The 19,697-nt window shown below is 35.8% G+C and overlaps 1 protein-coding gene and 1 long non-coding RNA gene across 2 annotated transcripts; one reads left to right on the forward strand and one right to left on the reverse strand.

The window, feature by feature from the left end:
- Positions 1-3,077: 3,077 nt before the first annotated feature.
- On the forward strand, positions 3,078-3,845 carry LOC123656451. The gene is made up of 2 exons (XR_006743544.1): positions 3,078-3,141; positions 3,230-3,845. It is a non-coding gene; the product is annotated as an uncharacterized LOC123656451 (long non-coding RNA).
- Positions 3,846-15,573: 11,728 nt separating this feature from the next.
- On the reverse strand, positions 15,574-18,189 carry LOC123656686 (SUMO-conjugating enzyme UBC9-A). The gene is made up of 5 exons (XM_045592343.1): positions 18,090-18,189; positions 17,944-18,012; positions 17,793-17,876; positions 16,515-16,777; positions 15,574-16,258 (listed from the first exon to the last, which is right to left on the reverse strand). The coding sequence occupies exons 2-5, from the start codon at positions 18,007-18,009 to the stop codon at positions 16,192-16,194; spliced, it is 480 nt and encodes a 159-aa protein (XP_045448299.1). The 5' UTR covers positions 18,010-18,012; positions 18,090-18,189; the 3' UTR covers positions 15,574-16,191.
- Between the last annotated feature and the right edge of the window lie 1,508 nt (positions 18,190-19,697).

Genomic DNA, 19,697 nt, shown 5'->3' on the forward strand with positions numbered 1-19,697 from the left:
ACCTCTCATTTGAATTATTAAACTACAGCTTTCAGATTCATTTTTACTACTTAATAGAAATATAAATACAGTGGTGTGTGATGTTCCTATGGAGTGGCGTAGTCCTTATGGACTAAAATTCCTTAAATAAAGAAAAAAACTTTTATCTATTGAATATCATCATCTGTCAAATAGCGTTATCTACTTATTCTTCAGGTTAAAATGGCTTTCAGTGGATGCTAAATGAGCACAGCGTTATCTAAAACTGGTGAAATGATTACCTATACCTTAATTTCTAAACTATCTTTGTTTATGTTTACTTATAAATCATATCTTATATATAAAATGCTCGTATCACAATGTTAGTTAACATACTCCTCCGAAATTGCTTGACCGATTTTTATGAAATTTTGTGTGCATATCGGGTAGGTCTGAGAATTCTTCATATCTGAAAATTTTTCATACCCCTAAGTCATATGGAGGGGGGGGGGATTTAGGGGTTTATAACATATATGGCAAAACAACATTTGCGGGGTCAGCTATAAAATCGTTAGTTGGAAAGACATTGAATTTGCGACACTAACGACAGTTTGATATACCTGTGTGTCGTAAATAGTGGATAATCTGTTAACTGGGAGTAGTCCTGATGTCGAGCTTCAAGAAAATGTCCTTTATATGTCAGGGTTGACAACACTGCGAAAATTGGGAAAATTTTTGTTTTAAAAAAAATTCTACCCCGATTAATAATTTGGTCATAATTATTACAAATTAAGGTATTTTGTGTACTTTTTATTTTACTCGAAAATATTTGTACTTTCTATAACAATGAAATTACTATTTCAGGCATCATTTGGAGTGGGAATTGACGTTGAGCGTGACATAATTTCTTAAATAAAAATCCGGTATTACTGTAAAAAACGTGGCTAGTCTTTAGATTAAGAGCCATTTCACAAAAATCGGTAACAATCCGCGAAATTGTAATATTAAGACGTCGTTAATCTCAGTGTTGGATGCAATAATGTAATTTATATTCTTGAAATATAATAAAGCAACCTTTGTTGTAGTCCATAGTCGGATCAGAATTTTGATTTATATTATGTGTATAAAATTATTAACCTTTTCATCAGCCTCCTCCCTAGGTAAACGGTCGCAATGTATACTTTGAAGTCCTACTTTTCAATAACCTCTACGTTGAAACCATTTTAAAAAAATATCATAATATGTGGAATATAATTTTGTTGCACACTATCATAGATTTTTATTCCATTTGTATCTCTGTTAAACGATAAAAAAAATTTAAAGTTACGAATATTTTCCAAATAAGTACAATTTTAAAAGCGATATTTCTCTTAGAAAACTAAGAAATTCTAACAAACTATCTTCATCAAAGTAAACTTACATCATTAAGGAATACAAAAAAAAAAAAAATAATTAAAAGATGTAATTATTTTTAATACATTTTATATTAAATAATAAAAAGATAGTATATATTACCACGCATCAAGCCCGGTAAATCAGTCGAGCGCTAACGCTCTTAGAGGTAGGGTCCACGCCAAATTCTGCGCAGCCGTCTCTTTCGCTCACACGCGCCAAGCGCCTGTTGTTATAGCGGATAAAACGCATTTGATACTTTCATAATAAAATATAAATAAAATAAACATATTACGAAAATGACTGTAAAATAATATAATGATAATTTCTGTAAACAAATGTTTAATTTAATTTTCTTTTCTCACACTATCAATACAAATAGGCATTTCAATCTGTTTGTCTTGTTATTTGTTAATTAATATGTTTGTCGGTGTCGATGTCATAAAATGCTATTTTATTCATATCGTAAATATTAGATTCATTCGTAAACTGAAAAAAAAAAGTCAATTAAAAAAAATTGTTTCATAAAATTGATTTTTTATTTTTATTTTAAATTTATTGACTGTTGTTATATAACATACTTCTAAATTTTTAACAAATTAATTATGTAAAAAACATTTTATACCATAGTTATTAATTTTTATTATACATTAGAAAATGATCAAGATGGTCTTTTGGTTGTCACACTATACGTACTAGCACAAAGATCGCGCGGCTCGTACGATTCGCACGATGTGACCAAATTTACCTAAACTTGCAGACCGTAAAATTGTGAAATGGCTCTTTAAGACCCGTCGAATTAATTTTGTAAGTAAATTATGCCGATAAACGGTCAAATTTTGAAGTTAGATAGATTAGGGTTATTTTTTTTTTATTCGACGAATCTTAATCTAAAGACTTACCAAAAACGTTTATTGAACTAGCTCACGATACGTAGTTTATACTTACATTCTCGTGAACTTGTAAATAAAAGTGTTTTAGTGCTTCTTAGAACGATCGAGGCATTGGCTGTGTGTGACTTGTGCATAAATAAAATAAAATAACTCTTAAACTGGCATTCCTTTGTCTTTTTGTTGTTGTTTGTTAACTTTTAATAAACATTAAAAAGAAAAGTATTATAAAGTTGCGTACTGGTTGTAACATCGGCTGTTGAGTGTATTGAAGTATACTTACGAATTTAACATGACCCGCAAGTGTAATTCTAAGCCCCGAGTCACGCCCCCCCCTGCGCGCTGGACCTGTCGCTTGTGCCGTGTACCGCAAGGTCAAGTCTGCTGCTGGCACCGAGTCAGTCAGGCTGAGGAAATGAAACTTCTACTATTAGAACTCTCGACAGTCGCGAAGGAGATGGCTTCTTTTAGAGTAGTAATAGTTCGATTAAATGAAAGCATGGTAGAATTTAATAGAAGGGTTGACACAGTGTAGGAACGTGTGACATCTTCGGAGGCAAGATTCGATGTCCAATGTCAAGCGCGATGTGACGTGTCCGTAACCGAAGGAGATGATCAGAAATTAAGAGAGGAATTAAACGAGCAAGAAGATGAACAATCGATGTTAATCAATGATGTCATAATTGCTGGCGTACTCGAGACCGGTGGTGAAAATGTTATACATCTGACGCAGGCAATATCGAGCAAGTTGGGCATCACGTAGTTAGTGCCGAGCGTGCTGGTCCGCGTCGCTTAATGACGGCGGGTGAGGACCGTCGTCGTCGCCCGTGCCTGGTTATAGTTCGGCTGGTGTGACGAGTGCTGCGCGACGACATTATAAAGGCGGCGCGAGTTCGGCGCGGTACGGATACTTCTAGCGTGGCGGGAACCCGTCTCGGATTTATGTCAACGAAAATTTAACTCATGTCAACCGTCTTCTATTTTATAAGGCGAGGGAAGAAGGTAAACGGCGGGGCTGGCGATACATTTGGACTCGGAACGGGAGAATATACGTGCGTCGGGGGGATGGAGACAACAGTGCAACGGATACGAACGGAAAAAGACATTAACAATATTTTTTTGTATAAATTGAGTTTGTATATAGAGCGCTTGTTCAAAATTTCAAAGTATCATTTCGGAAACTGCGTTGTATTAAGTTTAATAAAACTAAATACAATTTAAATATATTTGTTTGAATTAGATAAAGGATTTCCGGTCATAATTTTATTACATACAGTGTTTAATTGAATTTATTACACGGCACACAGTAAATGCAATGGTTCTTTGTGTTATTCAATACCAGATTGAAAATGTGCAATGTAGTTGGCGGTGTTGCGTCCCCATATGTCTATACAGCGAGATTAATAATATAGGTATCTAAAGGTTGGTATCATTCTTTTTATAGCCGTGTCGTGTAACCATTATGTTGTGTTTGTTAATTTACTTTACAAACAACATGTATTTTATCGTATAAGTAACTAGAATTTGTATATACATGTATACGAGTATTTATTTGTGTATCTGTGTTACTATCTATGTACCTATATGAATATATTTTTACATTTGTTTCTATATTTTATTATCCCTATTGTGTGTATAAATGGTTAAATTAGTTAAAATTGCATTAGGTTTATTTAACCCAGGATCGCTTGGCTCTCACCATGAGTAGTTTGTTGTGCTAATAGAACATCATACGGTTGATATAATTGCAATCAATGAAACCTGATTACACCCAGGTGAGACGGCAGAGCTTTTCGTCTTTCTAGTTATCGATTGCGTCATATGCCGCAGCCAACAGAACTAAGATTACTAAGATCGAGAGTTGGTGGCGTAAAGGTTTTTATATAAAACATAGTTTATCTGTGCATACGCTTGTGCATCGCGTGATTACAATAAAATTAAATCATAAAACGATTATGCGGCTAAACGGCTAATACTACAGCATTTCTCGATGCTTTGTCTGACGCCATTAGTTCTCTGCCCTATTATTGATAATATATATTTGTTGGGGGATTTTAATATAAATTACCTAAAAAATCATGACCCAACACATTTTAGGGCTAACAGCGAGGCTTCGATAGACCTATTCTGTTCTAATGCAAGGATTGACTGTCTTAAGGTGGAATGCGTGGCGGAGTTGGTGGGCATGCTTTTATTTGGGGAATTAAATGTTGTCAAATATAAAATACCAAAAACCATAATTAGGTACCGTTAATTAAACAATATAGATCCGGAACAGTTGGCCATCAAAACAGGTCTACTTAGTTGACTGAAAGTGAGTCTTGGAGATTGATGATATAAATCCCATGATGGCAGTGTTCGCCGCGGACTTGCTGTAGGTATTTGACGAAGTTGATTCGTATAGGACCGTTTCGTTTAAGGAAAAGTTACTATCTACAAAAGATACTATCGACAATATATTATGCGCTCAGGACGTTGGGGGAGGTACAATTCTTGTACTGTTGGACTTTTCTCGTGCGTTTAATACGATAAACAGGAAACTGGTTGTGGCTAAATATTACGCATTCAACGCTAAAACTATAAAATGGTTCGCTAGTTACCTACAAAATAGGAAACAGATAGTTGAAATCAATAATGACGATGGATCAAGAAACCTTCAGAGTTCAGACTGTTGTTCGGTAAGTAGGAGCGTACCACAAGGGTCGATCTTAGGGCTAATATTTTTGCTTTGTACTGTGCCAACATAATAATTCATATAAAAAAATGTAAATATCATATATATGCTGACGATATACAGATGTATATTTCGTTTAAACAATCGGAAGCTAGTGTGGTTATACAGAAGTTAAATTACGATTTCGGCTGCATCTCAAGGTAGACAGAATCTCATGGTCGTGTATTAAATCCGGGCAAAACGAAATATATGATATTAGTTACAAAAAATCAGTAATTTAAATCCATTTATGCACATAATTATAGAACGCGTTACAGAGGTTCGTAATCTAGGCTTAGTGATTGATGAGGGATTAAGGTTTGAAGGGCATATCATGAATACAGCTCGTAATTGTTTTTATATGTTAAAAGTCTTGTATCAGATAAGAAACGTTCTTAGTAAGGATATGCGAGTGAAGTTGAAAGACTAAAATAATTTAAAATATAATTTAGAGTAGCTAGCTAAGTCGAAAGTTGTATCTTTTAACCGCAACGACGCATGTCTAGTTTTACGATTTTTAGAAATATAAATAAATAATAGAGCATAATATAATATAATGTTCCGGCCAATCGCTAAAAGGGCTGAACCGATTTTGACGGGACTTTCACTGGCAGATAGTTCATGTAATAAGGAGTAAATTAGGCTACTTTTATTTTTGAAATTAATTTATTTTATTAGTCTGCGAACTGAACCATAACTTTTTGTTAAATTCCATGCAGACTAAGTCGTGGGCACAGCTAGTTAATAATAATATTATTATAATCCTTACTAAGCACTAGAGCTCGAATAATAATGAATGCTTAAAATGATTATCTACCCTTTTTATACAATTTTACCGATGTGTCAAATCAGAGCTAATTATTGATTTATTTATAATATCACACGAATGTATTTATAAATAAGAATATTAAATATTGATTTAATAATTATGCTCTGTGGCTACGGCACTAAAGAATTTAGCCACCCCCTCTCTTCCCGTGGGTGTCGTAAGAGGCGACTAAGGGATAACAAGGTTCCACAACCACCTTGGAACTTCAGAAGCCGACCGATGGCGGGATAACCATCCAACTGCTAGCTTTGAAATACACAGGCCGAAGACGGGCAGCAGCGTCTTCGGTGCGACAAAGCCAGTACTGCGGTCACCAACCCGCCGGCCCAGCGTTGTGACTATGGGCAAAACACATGAGTTCCCGTTATTTTTGGCTTAAACTTGTGGAGGCCTATTTCCAGCAGTGGACTTCATAGGCTGTACTGATGATGATGAATGATGAAATTATTACATGTATAAACTAAGCTATATCATAACAATTAATATGAACTACGTCATAACCGTTGGGCGACTATTGAATACTTGATAACTAATGTTATAAATGCGAAAGTAACTCTATCTGTCGTGCTTTGAGGTGTGTGAGGTACTAGCTGACAAACTTTCCATTCCACCGAGATTCATCTAGCTGACATTAATTTTCATTTATAGTTCCACATAAACTATGACCAGGTAATTTTTTAGATGAGAGGAAATCATTGATTTTTTTTTATTTACACGTTCAAGCATCCAGCCCACATATAATCCACAATGTTATATGGTCGGCTTGCTTTATTTTTCCTTCAGATTCGATATGACTAAAAAAAATTTTTTTCTCCATGCGTGGAATGCTGCCAGTGCCCACCCCACGCACGGAGTCGCAGTTAACAGTCGCGAATATTCATAATAAAAATCCCTTATGCATTTTACGAAGTTTCTATTGAGAGGAAACGATTGACCGAATCTGTACCTGACTCCCGGACCAATAGTGCTTTAAGGTGGATTTATATTTGACTATCGTGTCGTGTCGTGTTATGACGTGATGGCTAGCGTTTACATTATTATGTCGTGTTTTGACGCTTCAGAACGATATTTTGAATCAATACAGCTGCAGCTCTAGAAAAGGTCAAACGTTTGAAATGTTCTTGTATGAGTCATCGGATTCTTATTCAGATTTTGAAGAAGATATTCAATTTTTAATGCTCGCAACTCTTTTAAAAAAAGAAAGAAAGAGAAGGAGATTTTGGATTCATCCAATCAATATTGTTAGAAGAATAGTGAAGAAAGGTCACCGTAAGAGGGACGAGGCGCGTGCGCTGTGCGCGTTTCAGTTCGAGACGCACTTCGTGAACTGTGAACGTGTTTCGTGTAGGAAACCCTTGTCCGTTTGGAGAGTTAACCTGCCTAATTTTGAATCGAGTAGTATTTGTTAAAGTTATTTAAACGTTAGCTTTATTTTATTTTTGTAACACATTTGGTTTAGACTCCTGATATAAGTATAAAAGTTTGTAAGTAATTGTTATTGGATTTTTTATTTCGATTCCACATCTGGTTCCTAAAATCAGAAGTGGGATACGACACTTCACGTAACCTAATCCGCTTTGCGTTCCTGAGATATGGCAGTTTGACTATTCGAAACATGATTCGAAACACTTAACGAGTTGTTTTTGTTGCGTTCGAACAGAGAATTGTTTTCATGTTCCTTGCCGCTACGTAAGTAGGTTGAAATCTGCTTGGTTGTATGGTAATGTATACAATACTAAGAACCCTGGTGAGTAAGTTTCAATATTTACGTTTCAATATTTTTAATAGTACGTACAGTGATTTTGAATATAATTTTAGAAGATTTTAAATAAATTTGTGAATTGAGAACTAATTTGTTATTACTCTATTGTGCTATTTAGCTACTTACATATTTTACTATTTATTTTACTTTTATTTATTGTAATTTACTGTTACAGTAAAGAAAATGTCAAATCAAAATCGTAAAAGTAGAAGTCGCTCTAGAAACCGTAACTCGCGTCCTGTACACAGTTCTGTACACTCAAGTGACAGTGATTCTGGTTCTAGACGCCGAAAGTATCATTCTAGACGCACTTCAAAACGACATATATCCCCTAATAACGTGCTAATCGAACAAATGCAACAAATTTTCAGTCGTTTAACTGCATTGGAGGGGCAACGCCGCTCCTCACAGCCGCGGCCATACGAGCCGAGAGCCGGTGCGTCTGCGCCAACGCCACCACGGCTGCGACCTGTCACCGCACCTGTAGCTGAGTATCAGAGGTCAGCGACGGAAGGCCGAGAGTCTACTATGCCGTCTTCGCCGGGGCGTCCCGTGAGTGCAATTACGGACCATGACGTCAGCGGGACCGATCGTATAATCGATGCGATACGTTCAATCAACACAACGGTGAGATCTAACCAATCTTATTACATATCGAATTTCGATCCTAGTATCCACGATATAGACGCCTGGTGTTAGGAAGTTGACCGTGCTAAGAGTACAAACTATTGGAACGATAATGAGTGTCTGTCTCGCATCGGTAACTGTCTTAAAGGGGATGCTAGGACTTGGCTCAATGAATGGGTCACTAACGATCGTAGTTGGAACAATTTAAAAAAAAAGAGCCGTTGTGCCCTAGGAAACCGGATATTGCAAATATTTTATACGAGGTTATGAATAATGATTCTGATAAATACCCGACATATGCCGATTATGCTCGCTGGTCCATATTAAAGTTATGCATACTTAGGGGCTTGAGTGATGAACTTATTTCAGCGATAGTTATACGGGGCATTACGGATCCACAAATTCGTGTTTCGGCTACCAATGCGAAGTTAATGCCAAATGAGCTTGTAGAATTCTTCTCTATTTATGTCAAATCCTCAACGATTAATAAGAAATCTAGTGACAGCACTCGTAATAGCCGTTTTTCTAACTTAAATCATGATGCAAACTTTCGTAGACGTAAATTTGAGGATGGTAAATGTTTTGTATGTGGCCAACGTGGTCATACACAGTCTCATTGTTTCAAGAAGTCTGAAATCTAATGCTATTTATTGGTTGCTGCCGCTGTCGTTCGCATGGTACCCGAGGTGGCTACTGAAAATCAGCGTGTGAAATTTAGGGATCTTACTATGGTCCCCGTATTTCCACAAGTGCTGAGTGGCCATCCTTTTTGTGACGGTGCACTGCTGTACAGGTGTAAATAACTTTGGTAGATGAATTTGTTGCTTTTTTTTTATTATTACTCTTTTCGCTTTATTTTTTATTTTAATTCTTTTTTTATTTGATAAAATTTTACTTTTCTTATTTTAAATCAAATATTTAAATTTTTAGTTACATTTTTACTTAATTTTGACTTTTTTTTTTCTTTTTACTTTTTTAATGTATTTGTGCTCTCATTGTGTTTGTTGTATGTCTGTAAGCAGTGTATGTGTCTCAAATAAATGTCTTTCTTTCTTTCTTTCTTTCAAAATCATTTCTAATAAAATCAACAACGATGAAAGCAATAAGAAGGATAGTTCTTCTCTGAGTTTAAATAAATACTAACCTTGAACTTTCCGCAAAAAAAAGGCTCATAAAATTGAAACTTGTTTTGCAAGACTTAAATCAGATTCTCATTACACGAATAATGTTAACTTCTGCCAGGAAAACTGCCATAATAAACACAAAGATATAGTAGTAGCAGTCATACAGGAAATTCCTGTCGATATTCTTATAGATAGCGGTTCAAGTATATCCTTGATTTCTTCATCGTTGCTGAGACATTTCAAAATTGCGCGTAAGCCAGCTTTCAGAGTTTTAAGAGGTATAGACGGAAATTGAGTCAACTTATTTTGTCAAGAGTTTAATGAAATAACTTTAGAGGTGGACTTACATGCCGTGTCCCCTGAACTTATGAATACTCCTATTATTGTTGGTACCGATGTATTAAACCGCGAAGGTGTTACTTATGTACGTACCCGTGACCAGCAATACCTTACTTATAAGACTCGTCCTACACATGATGTTATATGTGTACCACGCCGAGTACGCAGATTCCGATTAAGACGTCTTTAACAGCTGATCAAAATTTAAGTAACCTGTTAGTCCTAATTAAGACATTTTTGAACTTTTTTTATCTCTGGGACGGCTACGTCCACAACCGACAGCATGTTAATTAAGATAAATAGTACTATGCTTATTAATTAAAGACCCAATAGCCTTTCTTATCCTAGAATTATAAAATATTCACGAAACAATTAAAAATCTTCTTGAAAAGATTATCAATCGATACTCTGAATTGGAATATACGAGTCCTCTATCCTATTAGTAAAAAAAAAAAAACTGGTCCGACCGCATGTGTGTCGACTATCGTAAACTCAATGAAATTACAGTTAAGGATCGCTTCCCTTTACCGTTGACCGACGATCATATTAATCGATGAGATGGAGACAAATTCTTTACCAGTCTCGATATGCCCACAGGATTTCACCTGTGGATAATGCCTCAATACCTCTCACAGGTATATTAATAAGGGTAATATTTGAAAATGCCTAGAGTTTAGCAAATGCACCTGTTGTTTACCAGCGGATAACTTCGAAAACTCTTCGCCCATGCCTAGATTCTGGTGAGGTCCTGGTGTATATCGACGATGTATTTATACTGAGCAATACAATTAATGACCTGTTGACTCTTCGCATGGTGCTTCAAACTTTGACTGATTGTGATTATTCTAATAACCTAAAGAAATGCTCTTTTTTGTCCACTAAAGTAGAATATTTGGAACGGACTGTCGGTAAGGGTCAGGTGCAGCCGAGCGAACAGAAGGTGCAAGTTTTAGTCGAAGCTCGCATGCCAAACTGTTAAGCAGCGGGCACATGTGACTGGCAAGTTCGACTCGGGCGACGCAGCCTTGACTATCTTCTATCTGCGGGCTACTCTGCTTGCCAGCTGCGAGCTTCAGGCGTCGCCGAATCGGGCGATACAACTGCTGACTGTATTCTGTCTGCGGTCTTCTTGAACCGTCATTGCGTCTCGCGGATGCTGCCGACTAGTGGGTGCCGCAGCGGTTGATTATCTTTGATTTGGAAACACACAAACCCGTATCTACCTGTGCGGGCAAATCTGCTTGTAAGTTGTGAGCCTCATGGTATGCTAACGTCGTGCCTCTGCCATGTGGTTAATTTAAAATGGTACGCTAACGTCGCGCCTCTGCCATTCGTGCGAGCCTCATGGTATGCTAACGTCGTGCCTATGCCATGTAGGTGAGCTGATGTAAGAAATAAGCTAACGTCGTGCCTATGTTTCTTGCAGTCAGAGATAGCTAACGTCGTGCTTCCTCTCTGGTATTTGTATTTGTATTTGTGATCAACTACGGATCAATGTGTTCTTGGTAATTGCTGATATTCCGATCCGATATGTTTTATGTTCTCAGGTGCAGACCATGATGACGATATGGAGTCCACGCCTGAGCAAGCTGCTCGGAGCAACAATGCGTCTCGCGAGCCTACTACGGAGCCTGTGCCCTCCTGCTCGGTGAGCGCCCAACATCAGGAGACACAGGAGCACGAGGACGTCCTCCAGTCAGGAGAGGCCGTGTTAGAAGAATAGTGAAGAAAGGTCACCGTAAGAGGGACGAGGCGCGTGCGCTGTGCGCGTTTCAGTTCGAGACGCACTTCGTGAACTGTGAACGTGTTTCGTGTAGGAAACCCTTGTCCGTTTGGAGAGTTAACCTGCCTAATTTTGAATCGAGTAGTATTTGTTAAAGTTATTTAAACGTTAGCTTTATTTTATTTTTGTAACACATTTGGTTTAGACTCCTGATATAAGTATAAAAGTTTGTAAGTAATTGTTATTGGATTTTTTATTTCGATTCCACATCTGGTTCCTAAAAATATATTATATTCTATTGTTTATGTTTTATATTACAAATAACATTATATTGTCGTAAAATTTCAATTAAGTCATCCATTTTTAAGAGCCAAATAAAGTATTATTTTACAATTTATGTAAATAAACAAGCGAAGCTGATGCGTCATAATACACCAGTCAGTGTTCACATTAATCTGACGTGTCGTGATGGCGCCGTTTCAGCCCCCTACCCGCAACCCGCTTATCTGACGCGAATCTGGGTCGGTTCTGATGCGACACATCAGAAGCCATCACGACATGACACAACACTTGAATGTAAACGTTGTCATATAAAATGTATGATACCGATTCTGTTCTGATGCGACACGACACGACACGTCAGTCAAATATAAATCCGCCTTTACTATCAAGAAAAGATTCAATATCTGGTTTGGATGACTTTCCATATTCAATGATTAAAGTGACATAATGGTCTTTTAAAATTGTTTCTGAATCGTGGAAAACATAATGTATTTTTCCAATTTTAAAAAGTAACAAACCAATTTAAGATCATAACTCTTATCCACCTATCTCTCCCACTTCTTGCGTAGGGAAAATATTTGAACACATGATTAAAGTAAGGTTGGATTATTTTGTAGAAATAAATTATTTATTACCTGATTATCAACTAGATTTCAGAAGAGGTAAAAGTGCAGTTGAAGGCTTTTTTCATGTGTTGCATATTTGCTCACTCTAAAGTAATCTGTGTATTTCTGGATGTTGAGTGTGCATTGATAATGTGAACCTGTTTTAATTAATCAGAGTTTTGAGTGAATTAAAAATACCTGGAAAGTTAGTTAAGTTGGAGATTCAACTTTTTGTATAATTGTATAGGTAGTAGGCGAGTACTCAAATCAACAACTTTCTCCATAATTTTTTTTACTCTAAGAAAATAACGAGTTTAGGAATTTTTAAAGAATAATATATATTTTTTTAAGAATAATAACAACTAGCTGCTTCACGCAGGTTTATCCGCAAAATTTTTGATCCCGTGGGAATGTCAGGAAAAAAGTAGCCTATATGTTATTTCAATTTATTATTAAATAAATAATAATTATTTTCATTTAAATCGGTCGATGTTTTTGCGTGAATGAGTAATAAAAATACACACATATTATGCTGCATACATATTATTATATCCATCCTCATAAAGTTTCGCATTTATATTATTCGTAGGATTAATTTTATATGTAAGAAAAAAAAATCTTATCAAATTAAGGAATATAGTTTTTTCTTAAATTTTGAATAAAATACGCTTCAGCCTGTCATATCCCACTACTGTGCATAAGCCTCTTTCCCCATGTACGAGAAGGATCAGAGCTTAATCCACCACGCTGCTCCAATGCGGGTTGGCGGATATATTCCCTACTATGAGTAACGATCGCTATCAGGTGTACATGATTACAACCGGGACCGACGGCTTAACGTACTCTCCGAGGCACGGTGGGGACGCCCACAACGACTACACAAACAACCAGACCACGGCAAACACCTGTATGGCCAATATATATACATATGTCATTCTAAACATTTTTGAATACGCTTCAGCCTATAATATCCCACTACCGGGCATAGGCCTCTTTCCCCATGTAAGAGAAGGATCAGAGCTTTATAATCCACCACGCTGCTCCAATGCGGGTTGGCGAATATATTCCCTACAACGAGTAACGATCGCTATCAGGTGTACATGATAACAACCGGAACCGACGGCTTAACGTGCTCTCCGAGGCACGGTTGGGAAACCCACAAGGACTGCACAAACACCCAGACCACGGCAAACACCTGTATGGCCAATACAAATGTTTGTCATGAGCGGGGATCGAACCCGCAACCGCCAACGCAACAGCTACAATCCATGGCTGTAACCGTTGCTCCAACGCGGCGTCGTTGAATATCATATCAAAAATTGACCGCTCCAGCGGGGTTCGAACCCGCGTCTCCGACTGACCGTGTCGGCGCTCTGATATTCAAAAATGTTTAGAATTCCTAATGTGTGGGTAACACAAAAATAAAATCGTAGATATTATAAATAGCATGGTGTTGTCTCCTGTCAAAGATTTTCATTGCAATATGAAACTTTGAATAGTTACGGGTTTCTGTAAAGAGCTCACTGTAGACGGCCCCACGATTCGCTTAAACCGAATATAAAAATCATCATATCAAAAATTTCGAGCTAGTGGGTACATCGTTCCATAGCTTAATTGGCTAGAGCGCCGACACGGTCAGTCGGAGCTGCGGGTTCGAACCCCGCTGGAGCGGTTCATTTTTGATATGATATTCAAAAATGTTTAGAATTCCTAATGTGTGGGTAACACAAAAATAAAATCGTTGATTTATATGTCATTCACTGAAAAAATGATTAAAATCGATCCAGTAGTTTTGATTTATTCATTACTGTCCGTGGCCCGCACGCGTTAACTTTAGAGTAAGACAATTCTTCTTTTCCTAAGCCATGAAAATTTCTTGTTATCTATGTTGAAATATCTAAATTCATACACTACATTTTTACTTATTTACTTTTTATACTATACTTAAAGGCACGCTCCCGCCGCCCCGGCCGGCCGGAACCAACGCAAACGCTACGTCCCGCAATTTTTTAATCTGTAATATCTTCGAAAACATTCTTATAAATTGTATGCTGTAAAGGGCCTTATAGATCTATATTAAATCAACAATGTATTTAATTAGATAAGGATTAATGCTGTATTGGTTAAAATCGCTTCGAAAATTAGCCATTATTTGTGAAAAAAGTAAATGACCAAAAAATGTTATTGTGGGATATCCATAAGAGATAGACATATACCGTAGCGGAGTTTTCTGTGGACCTTTTCAATGTGTACAATACTTAGTACATTATTTTGATAAATCTCGTAGGGTTCAGAGTTCAGACTGCGTTTGCAATGTAAGCGAAAAATGTAATTATTTACGACATCACATTAGAAACTTCAAAAATAACAGTATTTCTCCACTATTTAATGGATGTTATTATACATATAAACCTTCCTCTTTGATCGCTCTATCTATTAAAAAAACTGCATCAAAATCTGTTGCGTTGTTTTAAAGATTTAAGCATACATAGGGACATAGGGATATAAGGACAGAGAAAGCGACTTTGTTTTATTGACGGTCGGAAATTTTTTTACATATTTAATGCGAATTATTCGCACGGGTATTGCTAGTGTAATAAAATAACTATAAGTATTAGTGTCGCATTTATTTTTATAATTGGTACTCAGGTATACTTTTATAGAAAAATTGTAAACATGCCAGTTACTTATGTACCTACTACAATAATGAATAAGTATTATAAAGCTGAAAAGTTTCTTTAAACGCTCTAAGTTTCAAGGCCTACTTTACTTAATAATGCCATTTATATATGCTTTGTGGTTACGACAGTAAAGAATATAGTTACCTTCTCTCTTCCCGTGGGTGTCGAGAGAGGCGACTGAGGCATAACACAGTTCTACTACCACCTGAAACTTAAGCCGACCGATGGCGATATAACCATCCAACTGCTGACTTTCATATACACAGGCTGAATGGCAGCAGCGTCTTTGGTGTGACAAAACCAGCACTGCGGTCAACAACCTGCCTGCCCAGTGTGGTGACTATGACTAATGAGTTCACGCCATTGTTGGCGCGCGAACTTAGGGGAGGCCTATTTCCAACAGTGGACAGTGATAGGCAGAAGTGATGATCACTGGATAGCCCATTTACAGAGGAAGGTGATAGTTCTTTTCTCAAATTAACATGGATGAAACCGTTGTACCACAGCAAGTAGTGAATAAAGAGATGTTAATTCTCTCCAGCCAATATTTCTGTACTAATGGTTGATTTTAAATAATACATTATTAAATATCATTTAAATAATCAGCAATCACTATCAATTTGTTTTAAAAGGAAACATGTTAAAAAATATATTTCAATTTTATTCTTTATTGTTTGACAAATCTAACATAAAAATACAAAAATAGATTAAAATTATAATGTAAGATTCTTTTGCAAGAGATGGACATACTACAAGTTTACAAAGTTAACTTTGTAAACTAAACTAAAATTTGTATTGTATTGTATTAACTGCACAAAAACTTAAAATGTGATTTCAACAGCATTTTCAACAGCCGCACACATAACCAGTGTTTATTTTAATTATTCTTTACTTATTTGAAGTTTATCATATGTAAAAGTTCCAATGATATTTTCGAAATAAATAAAATACTTAAAAAAATTATTAATGCTAGAATGTTTTAAGCAAGTAGTACTTACAAATAGTTTTTAAAAACATTTACAAAGAATGTTCGAGTAGTTTCATTTTACATATTTAATACACTTTGTCAACGTATTTAATGAAATTGTGTCTCATAACAGTAAATACATTAACACTACTTATGATTAATCTCCTTCAAAAACCAACTTAGTAGCAGATATTTTTTAGAAACATTGATATTGTGTATCTAAAATATTCATAAATGGAATTATGATCCTGCTACTAAGATGGTCTCTGGATACCAAGGCTGTAAGGAATGTGCCTCCTTCACTCCGTTGCAGCCATAGCACGAGCTTGTGCTCTCACTCTCTTATCATATTCTAGTCGATTTTGGCTGAAAGCAAACAAAATAAATTATGTTATAGTAAGTAGAACTAAACATTTAAAACACAAATACAAATGTTAACTATTTTAAGTATAACATAATGATGTACAAGCACACACTGGGTTTGTTAAAACACAGGCTCTAGCCTGTAATATTCCACTGCTGGGCATAGGCCTCTTTCTACATAGGTACAACACATATAGCCAAAAAGGACCTCTTACAAAATATTTAAATTTTATTTGTTTAAGTAACAATAAATACAAACCAGTAGATTGTGTACGCTTCTGCCTGTGCAGGGTCCTTCACATTAGGTTCATTAAGCAGGTCTTGAATACCAAGAAGAATTTGTTTAATTGTTATGGCTGGACGCCAATCTTTTTCCTCGTCAAGGAGTGATAAGCAAACTGTGCCTGAAGGGTACACATTAGGATGAAACAGTGGCGGTTCGAATTTACATTTTGGTGGACTTGATGGATAATCATCTTTAAAAATCATACGTAGCTTATACAATCCACCCTCCCACGGTGTCTGCAAACATTTAAAGATTCTTTAATTACATTTAAAGAATCAATATTTATAAAAATATACTTCACAAATTCATAATATTGAACAATTAATATATATAAAAAAATAACTTTATAAATTACTATTTAAATTACATATATTATAAAATAAATTATCCAACAAAAGATACATGAAAAACAATAGAATCAAATTATTTCAATGTCATATAGTCATCACAAAATAATAGGCCCATTTTGACATTTGACAAATACCCTAGAATGTAACTTGGTACAAAACTATAAGAAACAATAGAATAATTATTAATTAAATTAAATGTTTTTAAAAAATATATAAATTTTGAGACACGTTAAGTAATATGATAGAATATATTGCAGCATGGAATTTCTAATTATAAAGAAACGTCTCAAAAACAACTGTTTTTCAAACGTTCCAAGTCTTTTTTTATACTAGTGCCGTAACTTATGAATTACTGAATTTTACCAGCTTCATTCGGTTTTTATAGTAATTAAATGTTGTGTAGTGATCTCTACTGAAAAAAAAATAGCTTGGTGATCAAAGCCTTAAATCAAAATTTTAATTAGCTAATAAACTATGATAAAATCTGAAAAAAAAATTCATCATAATGAGTAATATATGTGTAAACATGAGAAAAAAATATAAAAATATAGAATAAACACAAATTGATCTTTTGTACCATTGTAATATTTCAAATTACCTACAATATTAAAGTTAAAGTTAAATTTACATTACATAATCAAATTAATCAGGTACTCATACAAACTTGAATCGATTTATCGTGAGTAGTGAGTCGTATAGTCATTTCACTATTTACATCAGGATGACAAATGTCAAAACAGGCCTATTATATTGTGACTACTATAACACAATAATGAACTAAAAGCCATTAAGCAAAGAACTGAACCGAACACAATACTGAAAGAGTATGATTTACACTAAAGTACTTATTTATAACGAAATTGAAGACAAACATTTCTAGAAAATTTAAAACTATACTAACCCCCTTTTTGCCAGGAATCGCACATTCCCAAGTCATGAGATTAAGAGACCCATCAGGATTTTTCATAGGTCGGGCGACGAAACCCTGTAAAACAATATTTGGTGTACTCTGATTCTTTTTAAATTAACATACAATGAAGGACATGACTTACAAAGGGATGGTCCTTGCGCCAAGCTTTTCTCTCTTCAGCTAGACGAGCGCTAGCTATGCCCGACATTATCTGGAAAAACGACAATAAATACAACAACAATATAATCTTAATGTATTATAATCCTTTTACGATATATGTTTTCATACCAAGCGCTAATTCTAGGAAACAAATATGAAAACTAAATTATACAGCGCAAATAAACGCGTCCCACGATGCGTCAAGCAAAGGCGTTAAGAACCACAGATTAGTATATTGTTGTTGTTTTAAAATTTATCCCCAATAGGGAAAGGCAAAGGACTATAATCCATACAGCCTAGTCTGAATTTGTAAGTTTCGTTCTGATATATCAAAAGGCCGGAGCCAAGTCTGAAGTAACTTTATTGTTCTTCTGATTCGATGACTGGTAGAGTAAGGCCGAAACCAAGTCTGAAATTTCAACAGATTAGTATATATTATGTAGCTTAAGAACTATTCTTTTTTTTTTATTTATTTATTGAAAGCTGGATTCGAGTCTTTCGCGCTAAATTGTACAAAATATTTTTTACATCGTATAAAACTTATGAGATCGTGACATATGCGTAGATAAAAAATCTGGGGTTGAATTCAACTCGGCGGTAGACAAGTCATTAAACTAAAACAATAATATTTTTTAATTATAAAAAATTTTCTACACTTTATATTTTTCCTTTATTATATCTTCTCTATTGACGAACATAATTATAAACTTGAATAAGGGTTGAAAAAAAATCTTGGATTGGCTAAGATTTGGGCGCCAGGGAATCTTTATTTTATTTTCTGAGCATGTTATTTATATCCGAAGACAGGATTAATCTATTTAGCTTCAATGAATCGCATTTAAAAATAATGTGGTTTAAGTCAGCGTATTTCTTCCCCCTGAGATACCTTTTTTTTTTTTTTACGTGGGGAAAATCCATCGTGGATTCCCTCCAGCGTGGGGGCGCCAGAGGGTTATGTCAGACTCCTACTGACTAAAAACCACCATGTGTTAGCAGTCATCCGCCTGGGTGGGGCGAGATGGGGTCGCGCTGCAGCAGCAGCAGTGGACTGTGATAGGCTGCAATGACGATGATGATGACATTATTTTGGATCTGAGAGGTGTAAAGATTATATAAAATCGGTGTAAGATAGCACATTGCATTAATCCTTTATGTGCATTCATAGGCCCATATAATATTATTAAATGTAACATATATACATAATAATTATGTCCAACTCAATTTTATTCACGGAATAAGTTTTCTATTTCTTTAATTTATTATTGTTCATTATAGGCATAAATAATTTGCACGACTAATGATATAATTCAGTAACACTAAAATATATAAATAATATAATGGCAGGTTCCGTAGCTAGACTTATGCGACGGCTCTGGTTTGGCCAACGCCAGCGGGATCGCGGGATGCTCAACGTCTCCGCGGTCCCGCTCTAGGCGAGAGAAGATACTACCCAGGAGTTTAAAAAGCTCCGTAGTTACTAAGCCGGTCAAGGTCTTCTTCCCCGCCATTAGATATTGTTAAGGACACACAAAGAAACTAGCGCCATCTAGCGGCAACCATTGAAACCACGCAAAAACAGAGACCGCATGAAACTCTCTACTCAATACTAGATGGCGTTAGAGGAACAACTGTGGAACTATATAGAAGTATAGTCTCGAAAACCGGGTACATGCGCGAACTTTCCAGAATGGTCTGGGCCTCGTCTCGGCCGATATAAATAGCCGCAGCGAGGCGAGC

The sequence above is a fragment of the Melitaea cinxia genome, chromosome 9 (assembly GCF_905220565.1).
Source record: "Melitaea cinxia chromosome 9, ilMelCinx1.1, whole genome shotgun sequence".
NCBI classification, from domain to species: Eukaryota; Metazoa; Arthropoda; class Insecta; order Lepidoptera; family Nymphalidae; genus Melitaea; species Melitaea cinxia.